The sequence below is a fragment of the Pan paniscus genome, chromosome 2, assembly GCF_029289425.2.
Source record: "Pan paniscus chromosome 2, NHGRI_mPanPan1-v2.0_pri, whole genome shotgun sequence".
In the NCBI taxonomy this organism is placed as follows: domain Eukaryota; kingdom Metazoa; phylum Chordata; class Mammalia; order Primates; family Hominidae; genus Pan; species Pan paniscus.
In genome coordinates, this window is record NC_085926.1 from 52,769,128 (window position 1) to 52,786,772 (window position 17,645).

General features: G+C 54.4%; 1 protein-coding gene across 1 annotated transcript; it reads left to right on the top strand.

Annotated features, from left to right (window-relative positions):
• The first annotated feature begins 1,255 nt into the window (after positions 1 to 1,255).
• On the top strand, positions 1,256 to 17,467 carry ITIH1 (inter-alpha-trypsin inhibitor heavy chain 1). Its single transcript, XM_003818744.6, has 22 exons — positions 1,256 to 3,191; positions 3,456 to 3,476; positions 3,799 to 3,965; positions 4,401 to 4,505; positions 4,891 to 5,053; positions 5,726 to 5,839; positions 7,334 to 7,459; positions 7,545 to 7,661; positions 8,364 to 8,532; positions 8,621 to 8,746; positions 9,703 to 9,884; positions 10,452 to 10,637; positions 11,703 to 11,842; positions 12,341 to 12,495; positions 12,584 to 12,598; positions 12,988 to 13,008; positions 13,382 to 13,462; positions 13,628 to 13,741; positions 15,049 to 15,250; positions 16,153 to 16,325; positions 16,922 to 17,033; positions 17,187 to 17,467. Exons 1-22 carry the CDS (start codon positions 3,075 to 3,077, stop codon positions 17,314 to 17,316), a joined length of 2,736 nt encoding a protein of 911 aa, XP_003818792.1. The 5' UTR covers positions 1,256 to 3,074; the 3' UTR covers positions 17,317 to 17,467.
• Positions 17,468 to 17,645: the final 178 nt, after the last annotated feature.

The following is a 17,645-nucleotide window of genomic DNA, read 5'->3' on the forward strand; positions in this document are numbered from 1 at the left end:
TACCAGATGGAGGGGCTGTGGGCACATCAAGCAGACAGTTGGCTGTGTGTGGGTGGAGCTCAGAGCAGGTCTGGGCCCATGTGCTGTCCCACCGGCACCAGCAGCACAGCTACCCTCCCCATTCTCAATCCTCAGCAACCATAGCTGCTTTCTGTCCACCCTGGCCCCCACCTCCCACATGCATATGGTGGGCCAACGTCTCTTTCTCTGTACCATGAGGATAATAGTAACAATAATATCTGTCTCTTGGGGGGAGTTGTGAGCAGTAAATGAATTCGGACGTGATGCTAAGAAGCATGACAGGCACGGGTCATAGTTAGCTCTCCCCATCTCCTGTCCACCCTCCCCCTGTGCAAACATGCTTCTAGCACTTTACATGGACCAGGCTTGGTGCTAGCCATCTCTCAACAGCCCAGTCTTGAACTCATCACACCCTTGCTTAAAATATCTTAAGTATCTCCCACCCAAAAGGCTAATCACTTTCAGACCCCTGCGCCAGCTGGTCCCAACCCCCTTCCCAGCCACCTTCCCCACCCTCTTCATCAGCTCCTGCTCCCATCCCAGACACCTCCACCTTCCCACAGCATACATCCCACCTGCCCATCTGCTTTTCTCTCCCTCCCTCCCCACCTTCCCCTTCCCAAGCACTGCTCTTTTTTCCAGGCACCTCATCCAGGAACCTTCTCCTAATCCCTGCAGGAGATGAGCCTCTGCCCCTCCAAATTTCTATCTCTTCAGCTTCTCATCACTCCTTGGGATTCAGTGGGCTCCCTTTGACTTGTCTGATTCCCTTTTCCCCTGACATCAGCTCACTGAACACAGCAGGGCACTCAAGTTTCTGTATGGTGGCATCTCAGTGCCTGGCATTGTGCCCAACACACTGCAGGGCTCGGTCGATACTGGTGCAGGAAATAAGCAGAACTTCAAATGTACAGTGTCATGTCGATCCAGCTTCTCTTCCACAAAGGCCAGAAGACAGGCCAGAAGGTGACCCTGGCCTAAGGACAATAAACTCTTCCCAGAAGCTGCTCTGTGAGACAAAGTCCAGGACAAGCAAACAGAGATCAGTGAGGGCTCTGGGCCCCCTCCTCTTATCAGGGTCACAGCAGCCAGCACATCCCAACCCAGGTCACAGACTAGACTGGCCAGGGGCCCTGTCTGCCCAGTATGCTGTGGTTTTGGGGGAACAGGGTGGGTTTGGCCATAAAAAAATAAGAAACTGCAGGTGCAAGATGGGTCTCTGGGAACTCCTGTCTCTAGGATCTTCAAGTCTGCTTCTCTGTCATTACATGATGGCCTTGGGCTTTAGAGCCTGAGAGACCTGGTTTGAATCCCTGTTCTGTCTCTTGGTATGGGGCCAGTGTCCCAGGAACGTTGCGAGGATAAAATTAGACAATAAAGGGTTTAGAGGAATGCATGACACAAATGAGTCCTCGATTATGAAAACATGTCATTCATCTTCAGCTCCCCTTTATCTGCCAGGCCTCCCTGCCCAGGTGCAGGAACGAGGAAGCTCACTTCTGTTCTTTCTAGAACTGGGTAAGAACCTCAGAGAGGTGAAGCAACTGGCCTAAAGCGCGGATCTCCCATCATGCCTCACCCCGACCGTCCAGACTGTCTCTGACAGAGCTAATACCAGGTTAGCACTGTGAGAATCACCAGCATGGCTGGATGTCACACACTTTCTAAGCCACCGTGTCTGCCTCCCTGGCCAAAGCATGACTGAAAAGTGTGTTGATGCTGAAAGAATTTTGAAACAGTCTGGGCAACAAAGTGAGACCCTGTTTCCCTCCCTTTCTTTTCTTTTTTCTTTTCTTTTCTTTTTTCTTTTCTTTTCTTTCTTTCTCTGTCTCTCTTTCTTTTCTTTTCTTTCTTTCTTTTTGGAGACAGTCTCGCTCCGTCACCCAGGCTGGAGTGCAGTGGCACAATCTTGCCTCTCTGCAACCACCGCTTTCCAGACTCAAGCTATTCTCCTGCCTCAGCCTCCTGAGTAGCTGGAACCACAGACGCATGCCACCATACCTGGCTAATTTTTGTATTTTTGGTAGAGATGGGGTTTCACCATGTTGCCCAGGCTGGGCTGGAACTTCTGGCCTCAAGTGATCTGCCTCCCTCAGCCTCCCAAAGTGCTGAGATTACAGGCATGAGCCACCTCGCCCGACTGAAACCCTGTTTCAACAAAAAATAAAAATAATCAGCTGGGTGTGGTGCCACATTCCTGTGGTTCCAGGTACTCAGAAGGCTGAGGTGGGAAGATCAGTTGAGTCTGGGAGGTCGAGGCTGCAGTGAGCCAAGATCGCACCACTGTATTCCACCTGTGTGACAGAGGGAGACCCTGTCTTTAAAAAAAAAAAAAAAAAGAAAAAAAAGAATTTTGAAAGTAAAGCCTGGCCGGGCCCAGTGGCTCACTCCTATAATCCCAGCACTTTGGGAGGCTGAGGCAGGCAGATCACCTGAGGTCAGGAGTTCGAGACCAGCGTGGCCAATGTGGTGAAGCCGTCTTTACTAAAAATACAAAAATTAGCTGGGCATGGTGGTGTGCACCTGTAATCCCAGCTACTCGGGAGGCTGAGGCAGGAGAATCACTTGAACCCAGGAGGTGGAGGTTGCAGTGAGCCAAGATCCTGCCACTGCACTCTAGCACTCAAGACCAAAACTCCATCTCAAAAAAAAAAGAGTAAAGCCTAATGAAGTTTAGAAATCCATTTTTAACTGTTGCTTCTTGCCACATGTCACCGTGTCACTGGTGCTGCCTTGTGCCAGCCCGAGGATGAGATGAGCCATCCGGGGATCCTCACAGTTCACATAGGCTAAGCACAGTTCTACACAGAGGGACATGGTCTGGAGCCCCATCAGTAGTTTACACCACCCAGAGCTGGGAACCCCCCACCGAGGCAAAAAGCTTCCACTGCCAAATTTTGATTCCTCTAAATGTGTTAGGTTGATGCAAAAGTCATTGCGGTTTTTGTCATTAATATTTGCCTGCACCTTGTCTAATGTTTAATCCATGTTTATCCAGCACTGTATTGATTACTGGTCTGACTGAGGTGACAGGGCAGCAGGAGCCTTAGAGCATGGACGGTGCCATGGGGCCTCGGGGGCTGCTGTTGTGCATGTACCTGGTATCTCTCCTCATCCTGCAGGCCATGCCTGCCCTGGGCTCGGCTACAGGCAGGTCCAAGAGCAGCAAGGTATATGGCTAAGCCCACAGGGCAGAAATAGGCAGCTGAACCTGGATGAGGCCCCGGGCGGGACACAAGACCCCCACTCAAGGGGCCAGGGTCACCCCCACCACCTCCACCACTTCTGAGTGGAGAGGTGACCTCCCAGCACCACCAAGGAGGTGAAGCTAAGGGGCAGAGGACACAGGCTGTGTTCCACTCCCATCCCTGAACTGGCAGGCCGGTGGTCCCCTGAGTTTTCCTCTCACACTTGACCCTGATTTTGTTTTGCAGAAGCGACAGGCTGTGGACACCGTGAGTAAGAGTCCTGGCAAAGGGGTCTGTGACAGAGCCCTTTTTACAGGCTTGCTTTCCCCAACCCGTCAGGGGTGGACCCCTCTATCAGGGCCATAGGCAGGGGGTACTCTCCAGGGTCCTAGAAATGGGGACTTGTACCCATCTCACCTCATATCCCACAGCACGGTCTCAGCCAGAGAGCAGGGGTCTTCCTGCGGTCTGTTCTTCTGGCATCTGGGCACCATGCACTGGGGCTGAGTGCCAAGTCCCCGTACCACAGGAAGTCCCTCGCTGACAGAGGCCCTGTCTCAGGCCACAGCTCCTTCATGTCTCACTTTAGGCTGTCGATGGCGTGTTCATCCGGAGTTTGAAAGTCAACTGCAAAGTCACCTCTCGCTTCGCCCACTATGTTGTCACCAGCCAAGTGGTCAACACTGCCAATGAAGCCAGGGAAGTGGCCTTCGACGTGGAAATCCCCAAGACAGCATTCATCAGTGACTTTGCCGTGTGCGTGCTTGCCCAACTCCCATGCCTTCTCCCAGGGGTGCCGCTTACTAGTCCCAGCTTAAGAACAAGGATCGGAGTGGCCAGATAACGCAGAGCATCTCCTCATTCTAGAAGGGCCACAGACCAGCCCTGGCTTTGAGGGGAGGAAGAAGCCCTTTAGGTCTGTGCTTGGCTCCCATCTTGGAGGCAAACCGGGACCCATCACAGCATGTTTCAAGCTAGAACCCAAGGAGCCAAGGCCAGAGTCTGAGGCTTCTTGCTGGCCTCTGACCTGGGCTGCTCACCTCATTGCCCATGGACCCCTGAGTTCCACCATGGGCAGTGGAAGGCTGGTCAGGAGACGTCCTTATCCAAGGGCTCACATGGACAGGCCCTCTCAGGACCTGTGTGGTCAGGAGGCTCATCTTTCCTGAGGGTGTCCTTCCCTCCCTGCAGTACGGCAGATGGAAACGCATTTATCGGAGACATAAAGGACAAGGTGACTGCATGGAAGCAGTACCGGAAAGCAGCTATCTCAGGAGAGAATGCCGGCCTTGTCAGGTGAGTTCTGGGCCTGCTGGTCTCATCTCTCGGGCTGCCCTCCCCAGCCAGGACAGGTCTGATGGCTGCAAGGTGGCTTTAGTGGAGAACAGCCCAGGATGATGGAAGGGTAAGCAAACTGCCCAAACCCAGATGCCAGCACGGTGCACTGAACAGGCTGCTGTGCAGTTGCCCTTTTCCCAGATATGCCACTGGGAGAAGTGGGCCCCCGCCATCTTGGGCCCTGACCCTGACCAGCCAGCTAACACATTTGTGAGGTCCAGGGAAACCTGGGAGCAACACTCATCTAAGAGAAATAAATTCTGAGGGCCACATGTTAGGTGACAAGGACCCAAATGTCATTTACCCTCTGTCTGTCTGCTGTTGCCTCTGGTGGCACATCCAGGGCCTCGGGGAGAACTATGGAGCAATTCACCATCCACCTCACCGTCAATCCCAAGAGCAAGGTCACGTTTCAGCTGACTTATGAGGAAGTGCTGAAGAGAAACCATATGCAGTATGAAATTGTCATTAAAGTCAAGCCCAAGCAGCTGGTGCATCATTTTGAGGTAGATCACAGGTCCCGGGGCAGAGGTCCTGCCCCTCTCTCCGTCACCATGGCTCCCAACACTGGTTGAGCACCCACCATGTGTCACCCAGGCCTGAGAACACAGGGATGGGGACTAACCCCTCAGGGTGAGCTCTGATGTGCTCTTCTTGGGCAGGGAACTCCCTGAATTCTCTAACTTCCTCTTTATCTCTGAGCTTCGGTTTGCTCATCTGCTAGACGGGGGGTTTCTGTGAGTCCCAGGACCGCCACAGGGATCACGAGAAGTACTGAATGTCCAGGTAATTTTGTAAACTAGAAAGTCCCGCGCAGCCTGAGGGCCTGGAATTATTGCTGGCACCTAAGTGGTGGCTGAGTTGAGGGATGCAGGCATGTACACCTTCATTTGGTCAGTATTTTTGGAGTGCCTACTGAGTACCAGGCCCTGTGATCAGGGCTGGGTGGGTGCTGCACACAGTAGGTGGCCAGGACACATGCTGGCTCTTGGCTGAGACTTGGTGAGTGGGAGCCCTGGTAGAGAATTTGCTTCAGTGTGGTGTGAGCCTGTAATCCCAGCTACGTGGGAGGCTGAGGCAGGAGGACGGCTTGAGCCCAGGAGTTTGAGGCCAGCCTGGGCAACAAAGCAAGATCCCATCTTTTTTTAAAAAAAAAATAATTTGCTTCAATGTTGCAGATCGATGTGGACATCTTCGAGCCCCAGGGGATCAGCAAGCTGGATGCCCAGGCCTCTTTCCTGCCGAAGGAACTGGCAGCCCAAACTATCAAGAAGTCCTTCTCAGGAAAAAAGGTACATGGGATAGCAAGGGGGTGGTGGTGGGCCCTTTGGAGACTTCTCAGCCTGCCCACCCCTTATGGAATGTCCAGCCTTAGCCCAGAAACCAGGCAGGGGCTGTCGTCTGCCCTCAGGATGAGAGAAGCTGGTGTCATGTGATTGGTGCCTAGGAGAACTCAGCAATCCTGGTTCTCAGAGCAATTTAGCAAAAGCCTGCATGCTGAGGTGGGGAAGGAGCCAGCTCCAGCTCCACCACACACGGGCTGCATGGTCCAGGGTGAGTTGCTGGCTTGCTTGAGCCTCAGTGCCCTCTTTGCCCGCCTCACGCCCATGGGAGAGCATTCAGGGAAATATCCAGCACATAAGTAAACCTCATATGCTGGTGTGGTTAGGACTCCAAGCTTCAGGTTTCTTGGAAACATAAGTTTGGAAAGACCTTTGGCCTACCCAACGACTTGTCGCTTGCCACTATTTGCAGGAATCCCAGAAGCCCCTGGCTCACCCCCACCCCAGGTTCCTGGAGGAGTGTGGTGTATGGATGGGCAATGCCCTGCTTCCTGACTTGCCCCCACCCCAAGCCAGGAACAAATCCTTTAGTTCCCGCTTATGTAGAGCCTGCACCACAATTCATTTAAAAGAAGTGCTTCTTACAGTTTAGAGGGGTTTCCTTTTAAACTAAATATGACACCTCAAGAGTGTTAGCAAACATGCTTGCTTTCTGTGGGGGAACAAAGGGATGGGTCCTTGTCTTCCCAAGAATTTTTCAAGGTTCTATTTTATCCTCCATCCTTTCTCTCCTCTTCCTTCTCCTCCTTCACCTCCTCCTCTTCTTTTTCTTCTTCCTCTTCTTCTTCTTCTTCTTCTCCTTCTTCTTCTTCTTCTCCTTCTTCTTCTTCTATCTTCTCTTCTTCTTCCTCTTCTTTTCTGCTGCTTCTTCTTCCTTTTGCTTCTGCTTCTTTTTGATGAGCCTACCTTACTTTTATAACAAACAAAAATTTCTTTATAGAAAAATATATGAAGTCCAGGAATATAGAAAGTATTGAATAAAAACCATCACTAGCTTCCCCAAGCACATCACCAACTCCAACCAGACCTCAGCTTCCATTCTGCACCCTTCCTTCCAGTCTTTGTTCTTTGTCAACCTGGGCAGCTTTTATTTCTCACCACAGTATTGTAGTGCTGCTTTTTCACTCAACAGTTTGAGTTGTCAGATGTATCACATTGCTATTATTTTGTTATTATTTATATGCCCAAAGTGATGATGTTCATTGTAGAAAATCCCAATGATTCAGAAGCATATAAGCAAGGGAATGGGTCATCTCTCCCACCACCTACAGGTGTGTGCTCTCAGCAGCTAGGTGAGTGAGTGGCCCACCGAACTCGTTTCTCTGTCCGTGCAAACACACACACACACACACACACACACGCATGCCTTCTTATGTTGTCTTTGCAAACATCCTGTTTGTGGTTACACAAACCAGTAATGGCTCACACTCTCGACGGTTCCAGGGTCACGTGCTGTTCCGTCCCACTGTGAGCCAGCAGCAGTCCTGCCCCACATGCTCTACATCCTTACTGAACGGGCACTTCAAGGTGACCTACGATGTCAGTCGAGACAAGATCTGCGACCTCCTGGTGAGCCCTGAGCTTCTGGCTCAGCACCCAGAGGATGGGCAAGGGGTGCTGTGAGAGTGGCCTCACTCGTTCTCCTCTATTTCAGGTGGCCAATAACCACTTTGCCCACTTCTTCGCCCCCCAAAACCTGACAAACATGAACAAGAACGTGGTTTTTGTGATTGACATCAGTGGCTCCATGAGAGGCCAGAAAGTGAAGCAGGTAGGCTGCAGCTTGAAACAGCTCACCCAGCAGAAGCTTCCACAGCCCCATCACTCACCACATGCCAGTTTTGCTGCCAGAGTCTGGTTTGGGATTTATCCTCCTGGTCAGAGGCAGAGTGATTTAACAGGAAATCCCAGTGGTTAGCATCTCTGGAATCAGCATCGCTTCCTCACTGTGCAGTCGTGAGGAAGTGCATTCACCTCTCCTCAATGGCAAAAAATGGGAATGACAATGGTGTCTGCAGGGTCATGGAGTTACCCCCTGGGGGAAGTGCTTAGAAGAGGAAACCTGTGCACTACAAGTGCGGGGAGTAATTACAGTGGTCCGTGGGGAGGCATCTTATAGCAGGGAATAGCTCTCTGCCCACAGGGTTTGGAGTGCCCTGTCCATGGTGCAGTGTAGACATGGCTGGACAAGGAGTATTCTAGAAGCACAGCTCCTGGGGTCCTTTCTCTTAATCCTGCCCCTCCCGAACTCCTGATTATTCCTTTTCCCCATGGTGGGTTCCTTTGCCTTCTCCACCTCCCTCATCCACCCCAAGGCCCGGCAGGATGCTCCTGTCTCGGGGCCACCTGGTTGTCCTATCTCCTCCTGCTTGTCCACCCTGTGGATCTCTGAAACGGGTATCTGGAGTTGGAAGGTGCTGTCCTGGGGCCATCCTGGGGCCCTGTCTGTCTACTGACTGTTCTGTCCTTGCAGACCAAGGAGGCACTCCTTAAAATTCTGGGGGACATGCAGCCAGGGGACTACTTTGACCTGGTTCTTTTTGGGACTCGAGTACAATCGTGGAAGGGCTCGCTGGTGCAAGCATCTGAGGCCAACCTACAAGCAGCTCAAGACTTTGTGCGGGGCTTTTCCCTGGATGAGGGTAAGGGTGGGGGTCTCAGGCAACCTTGATGTCACCTCTGTCCCCTCAGAATGAGGGCATACACTGGTCTGCTTTCTCTTCCTTGCAGCCACAAACCTGAATGGAGGTTTGCTCCGGGGAATTGAGATCTTGAACCAAGTTCAGGAAAGCCTCCCAGAACTCAGCAACCATGCCTCAATTCTCATCATGTTGACAGATGGCGATCCCACAGAGGGTAAGCACCTTGGGGGCTGCCTTGGGAGGTGGTGATCTCCTTGTCACCCGAGACATGCAAGCTGAAGCTGGAAACCCAACCATTGGAGATGCCATCAGGGGGCAGAAAAGCTCAGGGCAAAATCAAGCACTGGTCTAAAAACACAGCTCAGACCACAAAGTCTGAGGGAGCTCCATGGTGTACCTCTGTCCTGTGAGTTGAGAAATTGGAGATGTTTCTAAATGACACAGGTCTGTACGAGTCCCTGGAAGATGGGCAAGATTCCATGCTTCTGTTCACAGTTTAATGAACTATTTATTTATCACCTACTGTATGCTAAGCAAGGGGCTAGGGACTGAAATACCAAGGGAACAAGACATATTTCTGCCCTCAAAGAGCCCAGGACCTACTGGGGGAAGCAGATCCAGGAGTAGATACTGAGGGCCCTGAAAGAACAGGGTGCTTGAGGCTGTGGAACCATAGACAAAGGACACCTGACCCAGGGGGATGTCCGGGAAGGCCTCCTGGAGGAGGTGACTCCTGAGCTCAGTGTAGAAAGAGGGGAGAGTGGCAGGAAGGGATCCCAGGCAGAAGAGGCAGCTTAAGTCATAAAAAGGGTGTGTGCACTGGCAGGGCCTGCCCGGGAACTGTGGGCATGTGCAGAATGGGGTAAAACAAGCGTGGGAAGGTCAGCAGGGTCTCGCAGTCCATGGCAAAGGAGCCATGGCAGGATTTCGAGCAGAATCAGACCTGCTGGTGATGGACCCACCTAGATGGGCGGGGTCTGTGAGGAGCTGTTGATAGCTGCTGCAGTCTCCCAGGAGAGCCAGGAGGACGCAATGCCTCAGGATGCCCAGGAGCCTGGAGATGCTCTGAGATGGAAGGCTTGAGCCCCAGGGAGTGTTCCCCAGAGCCCCCTCGTGCCCCACATGCCTGTGGGCCAGCATCCCATCACTACCCAGGTGTGTGGCTTGCAGGGGTGACGGACCGTTCCCAAATCCTCAAGAACGTCCGCAACGCCATCCGGGGCAGGTTCCCGCTCTACAACCTGGGTTTCGGCCACAATGTGGACTTTAACTTTCTGGAGGTCATGTCCATGGAGAACAATGGACGGGCCCAGAGAATCTACGAGGACCGTGATGCCACCCAGCAGCTGCAGGTCTCCCCTCACAACCCCCTGTACCTCCAATGGCATGCCATAGGGAGCCCTGCCTTGGTGGCCGTTTGCCCATCAGCCTAGAGGAGCAGATAAAGCTCTGGCATAGAGTTCAAATCAGCTGCATGGGCCAGGCATGGTGGCTCAAGCCTGTAATCCCAGCACTTTGGGAGGCCAAGGTGGGTGGATCGGGAGTTCGAGACCAGCCTGGCCAACATGGTGAAACCCCGTCTCTACTAAAGATACAAAAATTAGCCAGGTGTGGTGGTGGATGCCTGTAATCTCAGCTACCTGGGAGGCTGAGGCAGGAGAATCACTTGAGCCCAGGAGGTGGAGGTTGCAATGAGCTGAGATTGTGCCACTGCACTCCAGCCTGGGCAACACAGTGAGACTCTGTCTCAAAAAAAAAAAAAAAAAATCAGCAGCATGACCTCGAGCCAGCTACTTGACCTCTCGGACCCTCAGATTCCTTCTCTAACTTGGGAATTCCCAACACTCCACTTTGTGGGCAGGCTTCCCATTAGGAGCCCAGGGTGCTCAGCTCTAAGGCTGCAACCTCTATCCCTGCAGGGTTTCTACAGCCAGGTAGCCAAACCCCTGCTGGTGGATGTGGATTTGCAGTACCCCCAGGATGCTGTCTTGGCCCTGACCCAGAACCACCATAAACAGTACTACGAAGGCTCAGAGATTGTGGTGGCCGGGCGCATTGCTGACAACAAACAGAGCAGCTTCAAGGCTGATGTGCAGGCCCATGGGGTAAATGGTGGGCCATGGAGGGTGGAGAGGCCAGGCAGCACCCTAGAGGCTCCAAACCCACACTGTTCCCCATTCCTGCCAACCCCCAGAGGCCTCTCTTTCCCCAGAGTAGTACCCTCATCCCCACCATGCCACATACACCCCAGGCCTGAACATCCCTCCACACAGGCATCCTGGGGGCTGGATTGGCTGGAATGGGGCCAATATGGCCTTTATCAGTTGCAGTCCCTCGGCCCCCAGTGACCAATTGTTATTTTTCGCATCATTCATCCCAAGGTGCAAGAGAGCAAGAGACCAACCTCTCCCTTCTCATTTGATAACCATTTCCTGAACACCTACTGTGTGCCAGGCTTTGTGCCATGGTGCAGTGCATGCGTGTATGTGCACCTGTGTGTGGTGGGGACAGGCATGTGAGACCTGGATCCTGCCCTCCAGGACACAGACAACGCCCTAAGTGTGGTCGAAGGTTCAGAACTCAGGCTTTGAGTAAGGAGAGTTGAGCTGGACCTTGGCTCCATCCTGACCAGCTGGGCATCCTTGGGCAAGGGGTCCAGTTCCCTAGGCCTCAGTTTCCTTTTCTGTACCATACTGCATCAGAGCATTGTGTGGAGTAAATGGAATAATCCATATAATACCCGTAGGCAGCAGCTGGTGCATAGGATGCCCTTGGGAAGTGGTGCCCCAGTTAATGTAGCTGGATGGAGGAGGCATATTTGTGTGCCGTGGCAAGTTGAATGGTGCAGCCCACCTAGAATTTGGTGGGCATTTGGGGTGGGTCATAGTGGAAACAGCCGGGTGCTTATTGGCCTCCCCCAGAAAAACTCCACAAGGCAGGGCCTGGTTCTCCCATTCCATGGGATCCCTAGGGTCCAGGCCAAGCCTGGCTCGCAGAGGGTGCTTGGCAAGAATCAACGAATAGGATGAGGCGAACAGGCTCAGGGAAGCAGGTGATGCTGAGGACGAAGCTGCAGATACCAGACGAAATGGGCCCCTCAGAGCCCCTAGCACCAGCCAGGGGCCGTGCTTATCATGGTGCACCACCCCTCTCTGTACCTCAACTCTCAGGAGGGACAAGAATTCAGTATAACCTGCCTAGTGGATGAGGAGGAGATGAAGAAACTGCTCCGAGAGCGTGGCCACATGCTGGAGAACCACGTCGAGCGCCTCTGGGCCTACCTCACCATCCAGGAGCTGCTGGCCAAGCGGTAGGGTGCCTGCAGCTGCCCCAGGTGGGCACTGCCCACCCCAGAGTCCCCCCACCCCTTGGAGGTGAGCAGAGGAGGGGTGGTTCTGGGGCAAGTAGGTCAGATTTACTTTCCTCTTCTGCTTTGCTCACTGAGTTAATATCAACCAGTCAGTCAACAGTCCGGGCAGGCCCACCAGGGCACAAGGCAGCCCGCTATTTACCCACACTCAGCACACAGAGGCTCAGTGAGGTTAGACCTCTTGACCCAGATCTCACAGCTGTTAACGTCTCTGCGTATCTCTGAGGCATGCCCCTCAACCCCACCAAATCTCCAAGTGATCTCTGTAAGAGATCATTAAACCTGGAGGCCCCTGAGGATGTAGCCACTGCACAGGACACCATGGGGGCTTAATACTTATGTGTCGAATGAATGAATGAATGAATGAGTGAATGGATAGGTGAAAGGATGAGGGCCGTGCAAGTCGGGGCTTGGAGCCAGCCTCTGTCTTGAATGCAGGATGAAGGTGGACGGGGAGGAGAGGGCCAACCTGTCATCCCAGGCCCTGCGGATGTCGCTGGACTATGGGTTTGTGACCCCACTGACCTCCATGAGCATCAGGGGCATGGCGGACCAGGACGGCCTGAAGCCCACCATCGACAAGCCCTCAGAGGGTATAGGCTGCAGGGGTCTACAGAAGGGAGAGGCCATGGGCCAAAAACCTCTGGGGCTCTAATTATTTTCTCTTTCCCTCCCTTCCAGATTCTCTGCCTTTGGGTGAGTTTTAAATTGCATTAGTTTCAGTTCTGGGCTTCGGTAGCTGGGCAGGTGGCAGGTGCTCCAGCCCCAGGCTCGCAGCTCCCCATCCCCCTTCCTCCCTGACTCCACTCCTTCCCGTTCTTCCGTCCCCTGAGCCGCCCTTCTCCACATCACCGCGAACTCCCTGCTGTGCTTTGTGAGCTTTTGTGCAGGCTGAACCCCCAGCAGCCTCCACTGGTCCCCTCTTGGTGTGAGTGTATGTCTGTGAGGAGGCAGGACCCCAGGGGAGGGCTGAGACCCCCAGGAGGACGGCTGGGCCCAGGCCTGTTGTGGACAGAGCTGCATGCCTTTCGTGTGGGGCACTGTGGGTGACACTGTCTTCGATAATATGTCCTTGTCTTCTACAGAGATGCTGGGACCCAGAAGGAGTAAGTGGCAGCCATCCTGGCCATTCACATCTCTACCCCTCCTTGATGATCACCCCGTTGGCTTTCTTCCTCCGTTCTAGCTGTCTTCACTGCTTGTCACTGGGAATCTTTAGAACAGACCCCTGAACAGCCTGGCCTCTCCAGCCTGAGGTCCCTGGGGGAGGAGACAGAGAGGGGGCCAGCTAAACATGCCAGGCCAAGCTTCTGTCCCCGTGTCCCGGGAGCCAATCAAGGGCATGTGATGTTGAGTGGACATCCCTGCTTGGTGGCCTCAGGCCAGCCCCACCAGTGAGGAAAGAGTCATCAGAGGGATCAGCAGCTCCAGGGAAGGCCTGGCTGCCCCGCTTCTAAATGCCACTCCCCCTCCCATCAGCGTTCGTGCTGTCAGCCTTGCAGCCTTCTCCTACTCATTCCAGCTCCAATACCCAGCGGCTGCCAGACCGAGTGACCGGCGGTGAGTCCTTGGAAGGGTCTGAGGGACACCCCTGTTTGGGACCCACCCTGTCTGGCTGTCTCTCTCTCTCTGTCTCTCTCTGGGACCTGCCTAGCTGAACCCCAACCCCTGGCCAGCCCCATCTGCCCGATGTCCAATCTAACGAATTCCATGCTGTGCCCCCAGTGGACACAGACCCTCACTTCATCATCCACGTGCCCCAGAAAGAGGACACCCTGTGCTTCAACATCAATGAGGAGCCTGGTGTTATCCTGAGCCTGGTACAGGACCCCAACACAGGTATGGCGGGCATCACACCTCTGCCAGACAGGGCCAGGGCTCCTCTGCCCTCAACATTCAGCCAGGAACAGGACTATGGCCAAGGCCCTCACTGCCCTCTGCCTGGGCACCATCCACCTGGCTGGGCTCTGCCCGCTGCCTTCCCACCCCATCCTCCTGGCTGCACCTACACAGGGCCAGCTTTATCAGCATGTGACTGGGGTAGGCACACAGGGGCTTTTTTTTTTTTTCTGAGACAGAGTCTTGCTCTGTTGCCCAGGCTGGAGTACAGTGGCGTTATCTCAGCTCACTGCAACCTCTGCCTCCTGGGTTCAAGTGATTCTCCTGCCTCAGCCTCCCAAGTAGCTGGGACTACAGGCGCATGCCACCATGACTGGCTTATTTTTGTATTTTTAGTAGAGATGGGGTTTCACCATGTTGGCCTGGCTGGTCTCAAACTCCTGACCTCAGGTGATCCGCCCACCTCGGCCTCCCAAAGTGCTGGGATTACAGGCGTGAGCCACCGTGCCCAGCCAGTTTAATGCTCTTCCGTTGCCACCTTGAAACCCTTAACACTTTATAAACAAGGGGCCCTTCCTTTTTATTTCATACTAGGTCCTGCAAATATGTCACAGTCCTGCCCCACCTTCCCCATGAAGCATGGCTGAGCAGAGCACCTCTCTCCCAGCAGTGCCTTGGTTATGGGGAACAGCTCCCTCTCCTTCTCTCACCCCTGCTCCCTCCTGTCTCCTTCCCTCCCTGTCCAGTTAGTCCATCTGCAAGTGTTTGTTGTGCACCAACGAGGGGCTGGGAATGCAGTGGGAGCCAAGATAGTCCCTGCTTTCATAGAGTTTAGGGAAGGGGAAGACAAACAGGTGAACATTCTGAGATGATCATTTCAGAGCATGAGATGTGCTGGGTTGGCAGCGTGAGGGTGGGAAGGGGGCTTTGCGGCTGCCCAGGTCAGCGGAGACCTCTGTGAAGAGGTCCCACAATGCATTTCCAGCACAATGGGAGCCTGTCCCTGTGTGAGGGGCTGGGGCCACAGAGAAGGAGCAGGCTAGGTCCTGTTCTCAGGGAGGCACGACCTCCGTTAGGACCCAGAACCGAGAGCTGAGTATGGGATATTTGGCATGGCAGGAGGGGTGGAGAGGAAGGGGAGGTGGTGCTGTGTGCGGGACCAGACCTGGAGACCCTGAGGCAGGAGACTCTCAAAGACAGAGTGGCACAGGCAGGGCGTAGGGGCCTCTTAGGAAGGAGGCATGATCCTGCTAAGCAAAGGCAGGCAGGCCCCTTCCCAACTCGGATGCCCTCTTGCTCCATTGCAGGCTTCTCAGTGAATGGACAGCTCATTGGCAACAAGGCCAGGAGCCCTGGGCAGCATGACGGCACGTACTTCGGGCGGCTGGGAATCGCAAACCCTGCCACGGACTTTCAGTTGGAAGTGACTCCTCAGAACATTACGCTGAACCCCGGCTTTGGTGGGCCTGTGTTTTCCTGGAGGGACCAAGCTGTGCTGCGGCAGGACGGGTAACCTGCCAGGGCCTGGGCGAGATGCAGGGGGAGGTGTGGCCTGGGCCCAGGACTCTGCTGAGTCTGCAGGGCCCTCGTCCCTGAGCCATGTCTGTGGGTGACACCCATGTGGCCTGTGCAGACATGTCAGACTCCATGGCCCACCCAGCCCTCCATTTCCCTCGGTTACTGGATATGTCCTCTGGGCCCAGCTGCATGGCAACTGTGCTCCCACCGCACCTTAGCTCTGAATGCCACCCCTGTCTCTACCAAACAAAGCCAGCTCATCCTCCCAGGCCCAGCAAAGAGGCCACCTCTTCCCCTCAGCCCTCCTGCTCTCTTCCTCTGCTGAACTCCAGATTTCTCTGGGCTTCTCATTTGGCATGTCTTAGTCTGCATTGTCTCATGACTTTTCCTTCCTTTACTAATTCGTTCATTCATTCATTCATTCATTCAACAAACTGTGCCAAGCACCAGAGCAATGCTGGGCAGCAGAGCTATAGGAAGAGGTGGGGAGAGTCTGCTGTGGAGGTCACAGGTGATGAGTGGGAGTCACAGAACACGGACTCTGATATTAGACAGCCTGAAGTCCAAGTCCTGGCTCCACTGCTTACCAACTGTGCTACCTTGGGCAAGTTACTTAACCTCTCTGAGCCTGGGACTTCACAGGCTCGGAGTGAGGATTGAATGATGCAGTTTGCACAGAGGGCTTAGCACAGGACCTGGCACATTGCAAGGGCCCCATGCACAACAGCAACATGTGGGAAGGGGCGTGGAACAGGTAACAGCCGGCCATCTGGGGATGAAGGCCATGGGGTGGGGGCGTGGTCATAAGGGTTGGGTCCCAGATGACAAGGGCAGCTGAATGGAGAGGGATGCAGTGCAGCCGCACCTGCCCTCTCGGCCACCTGGCTCTGCAGGGTGGTGGTGACCATCAACAAGAAGAGGAACCTGGTGGTGTCTGTGGACGACGGTGGCACCTTTGAGGTTGTTTTGCACCGAGTGTGGAAGGGGAGCTCGGTCCACCAGGACTTCCTGGGCTTCTATGTGCTGGACAGTCATCGGATGTCAGCCCGGACGCACGGGCTGCTGGGTACGGCTGGCCAGGCTGGCAGGGCTGTGGGGAAGGGTGTTGAAGCCAGAGGACATGTGGGACCTGGGGCCACTGGTCAGTTCTATAGCTGGGTACCAGGACAGGCCCACCTCCAGTGTGGCCTCCAAGGAGCAGAGCCGTCTGAGGGGCTGTGTTGGTGAGGCTGTGAGCAAACACACAGTGAAACAAACGCTTAAGCGAGCCTGGGAGCAAGTGAGGGGCAGAGGTCTGATCGCAAAAAGAAAGGCCCAGAGGGTTCCCAGGGACCTTGTGGGTAAGGTGGGTCACTGACCACACTGCTCCTGGGTGGCCTTTCTACAGACACTGCTCTCTATGGGCACCTGCCCCTCAAACCTCTCTCCCCAGACAGATCCCGTTTTAAAAGACAGGAGGTAGGACCACCTAGAAATGTATCTACTTCTCTATAGCAAGTGAACCAAAGGTAGCTTTTCGTGCTGGGACTGTTAGCAGAAACAGTCAAGCCCTGGAAAAAAAGCGGTCCAGCAATGCTCTAACCCCGCAGTGAGCACCTGCTGAGTGCAGGGCAGGAGCAAGTCCCCGAGACGGTAACCGCTGTCTCCAATGTGCCTTTCTAGGGCAATTTTTCCACCCCATCGGTTTTGAAGTGTCTGACATCCGCCCAGGCTCCGACCCAACAAAGCCAGATGCCACGATGGTGGTGAGGAACCGCCGGCTCACGGTCACCAGGTGGGTGGGCTGCTTGCCCAGCACGTCTGCCCTCGGCCACTTTGTAGTTCTTCCAGGTCTTCCTCCAGGTGTCACATGGGTGGGGTGAGCTTCCTGGGGAGGTGCTGCCCTACTGGTCCGAAGGGTGACCCCAGCTGACTTGTCTCTGCACAGGGGTTTGCAAAAAGACTACAGCAAGGACCCGCGGCATGGGGCCGAGGTGACCTGCTGGTTCATTCACAACAATGGGGCTGGACTCATCGATGGTGCCTACACTGATTATATCGTCCCCGACATCTTCTGAGCCCTCTAGCCAGCACGCCTGTCCTCCCCCGGGGCCAAGGCAGAGGAGGAGGACGACATCCTGACCTGCTGCTGAGGCTGCACCTCCTTGACTAAGCTGGTTCCTTGTGTCAAAGCACCTCATGCCTTCCATTAAAGAGAGGCCGTGTCCACCCTGAGCTGGCTGATTTTGGGGAGGGAGGATGGCAGGGAGGCAGCCCAAGATGCTGCCCCTCAGATGGACTAAGGGGTTACAACAGACCCAGGGAGAGGAGAAGCAGGTCAGAGGCTGGGAAGAAAGCTCACACCATTTCCCTGCCGAGGGTTTGTAACGTCTGGCAGCCAGGCTGG

Bases quoted from the DNA above. Each gene is read 5' to 3' on its own strand.
- ITIH1 (XM_003818744.6), top strand. From the start codon at position 3,075: ATGGACGGTGCCATGGGGCCTCGGGGGCTGCTGTTGTGCATGTACCTG. The intron at 5,054-5,725 runs GTAGATCACAGG...TCAATGTTGCAG, and splicing joins AGCTGGTGCATCATTTTGAG to ATCGATGTGGACATCTTCGA. The intron at 11,843-12,340 runs GTAGGGTGCCTG...TCTTGAATGCAG, and splicing joins CAGGAGCTGCTGGCCAAGCG to GATGAAGGTGGACGGGGAGG.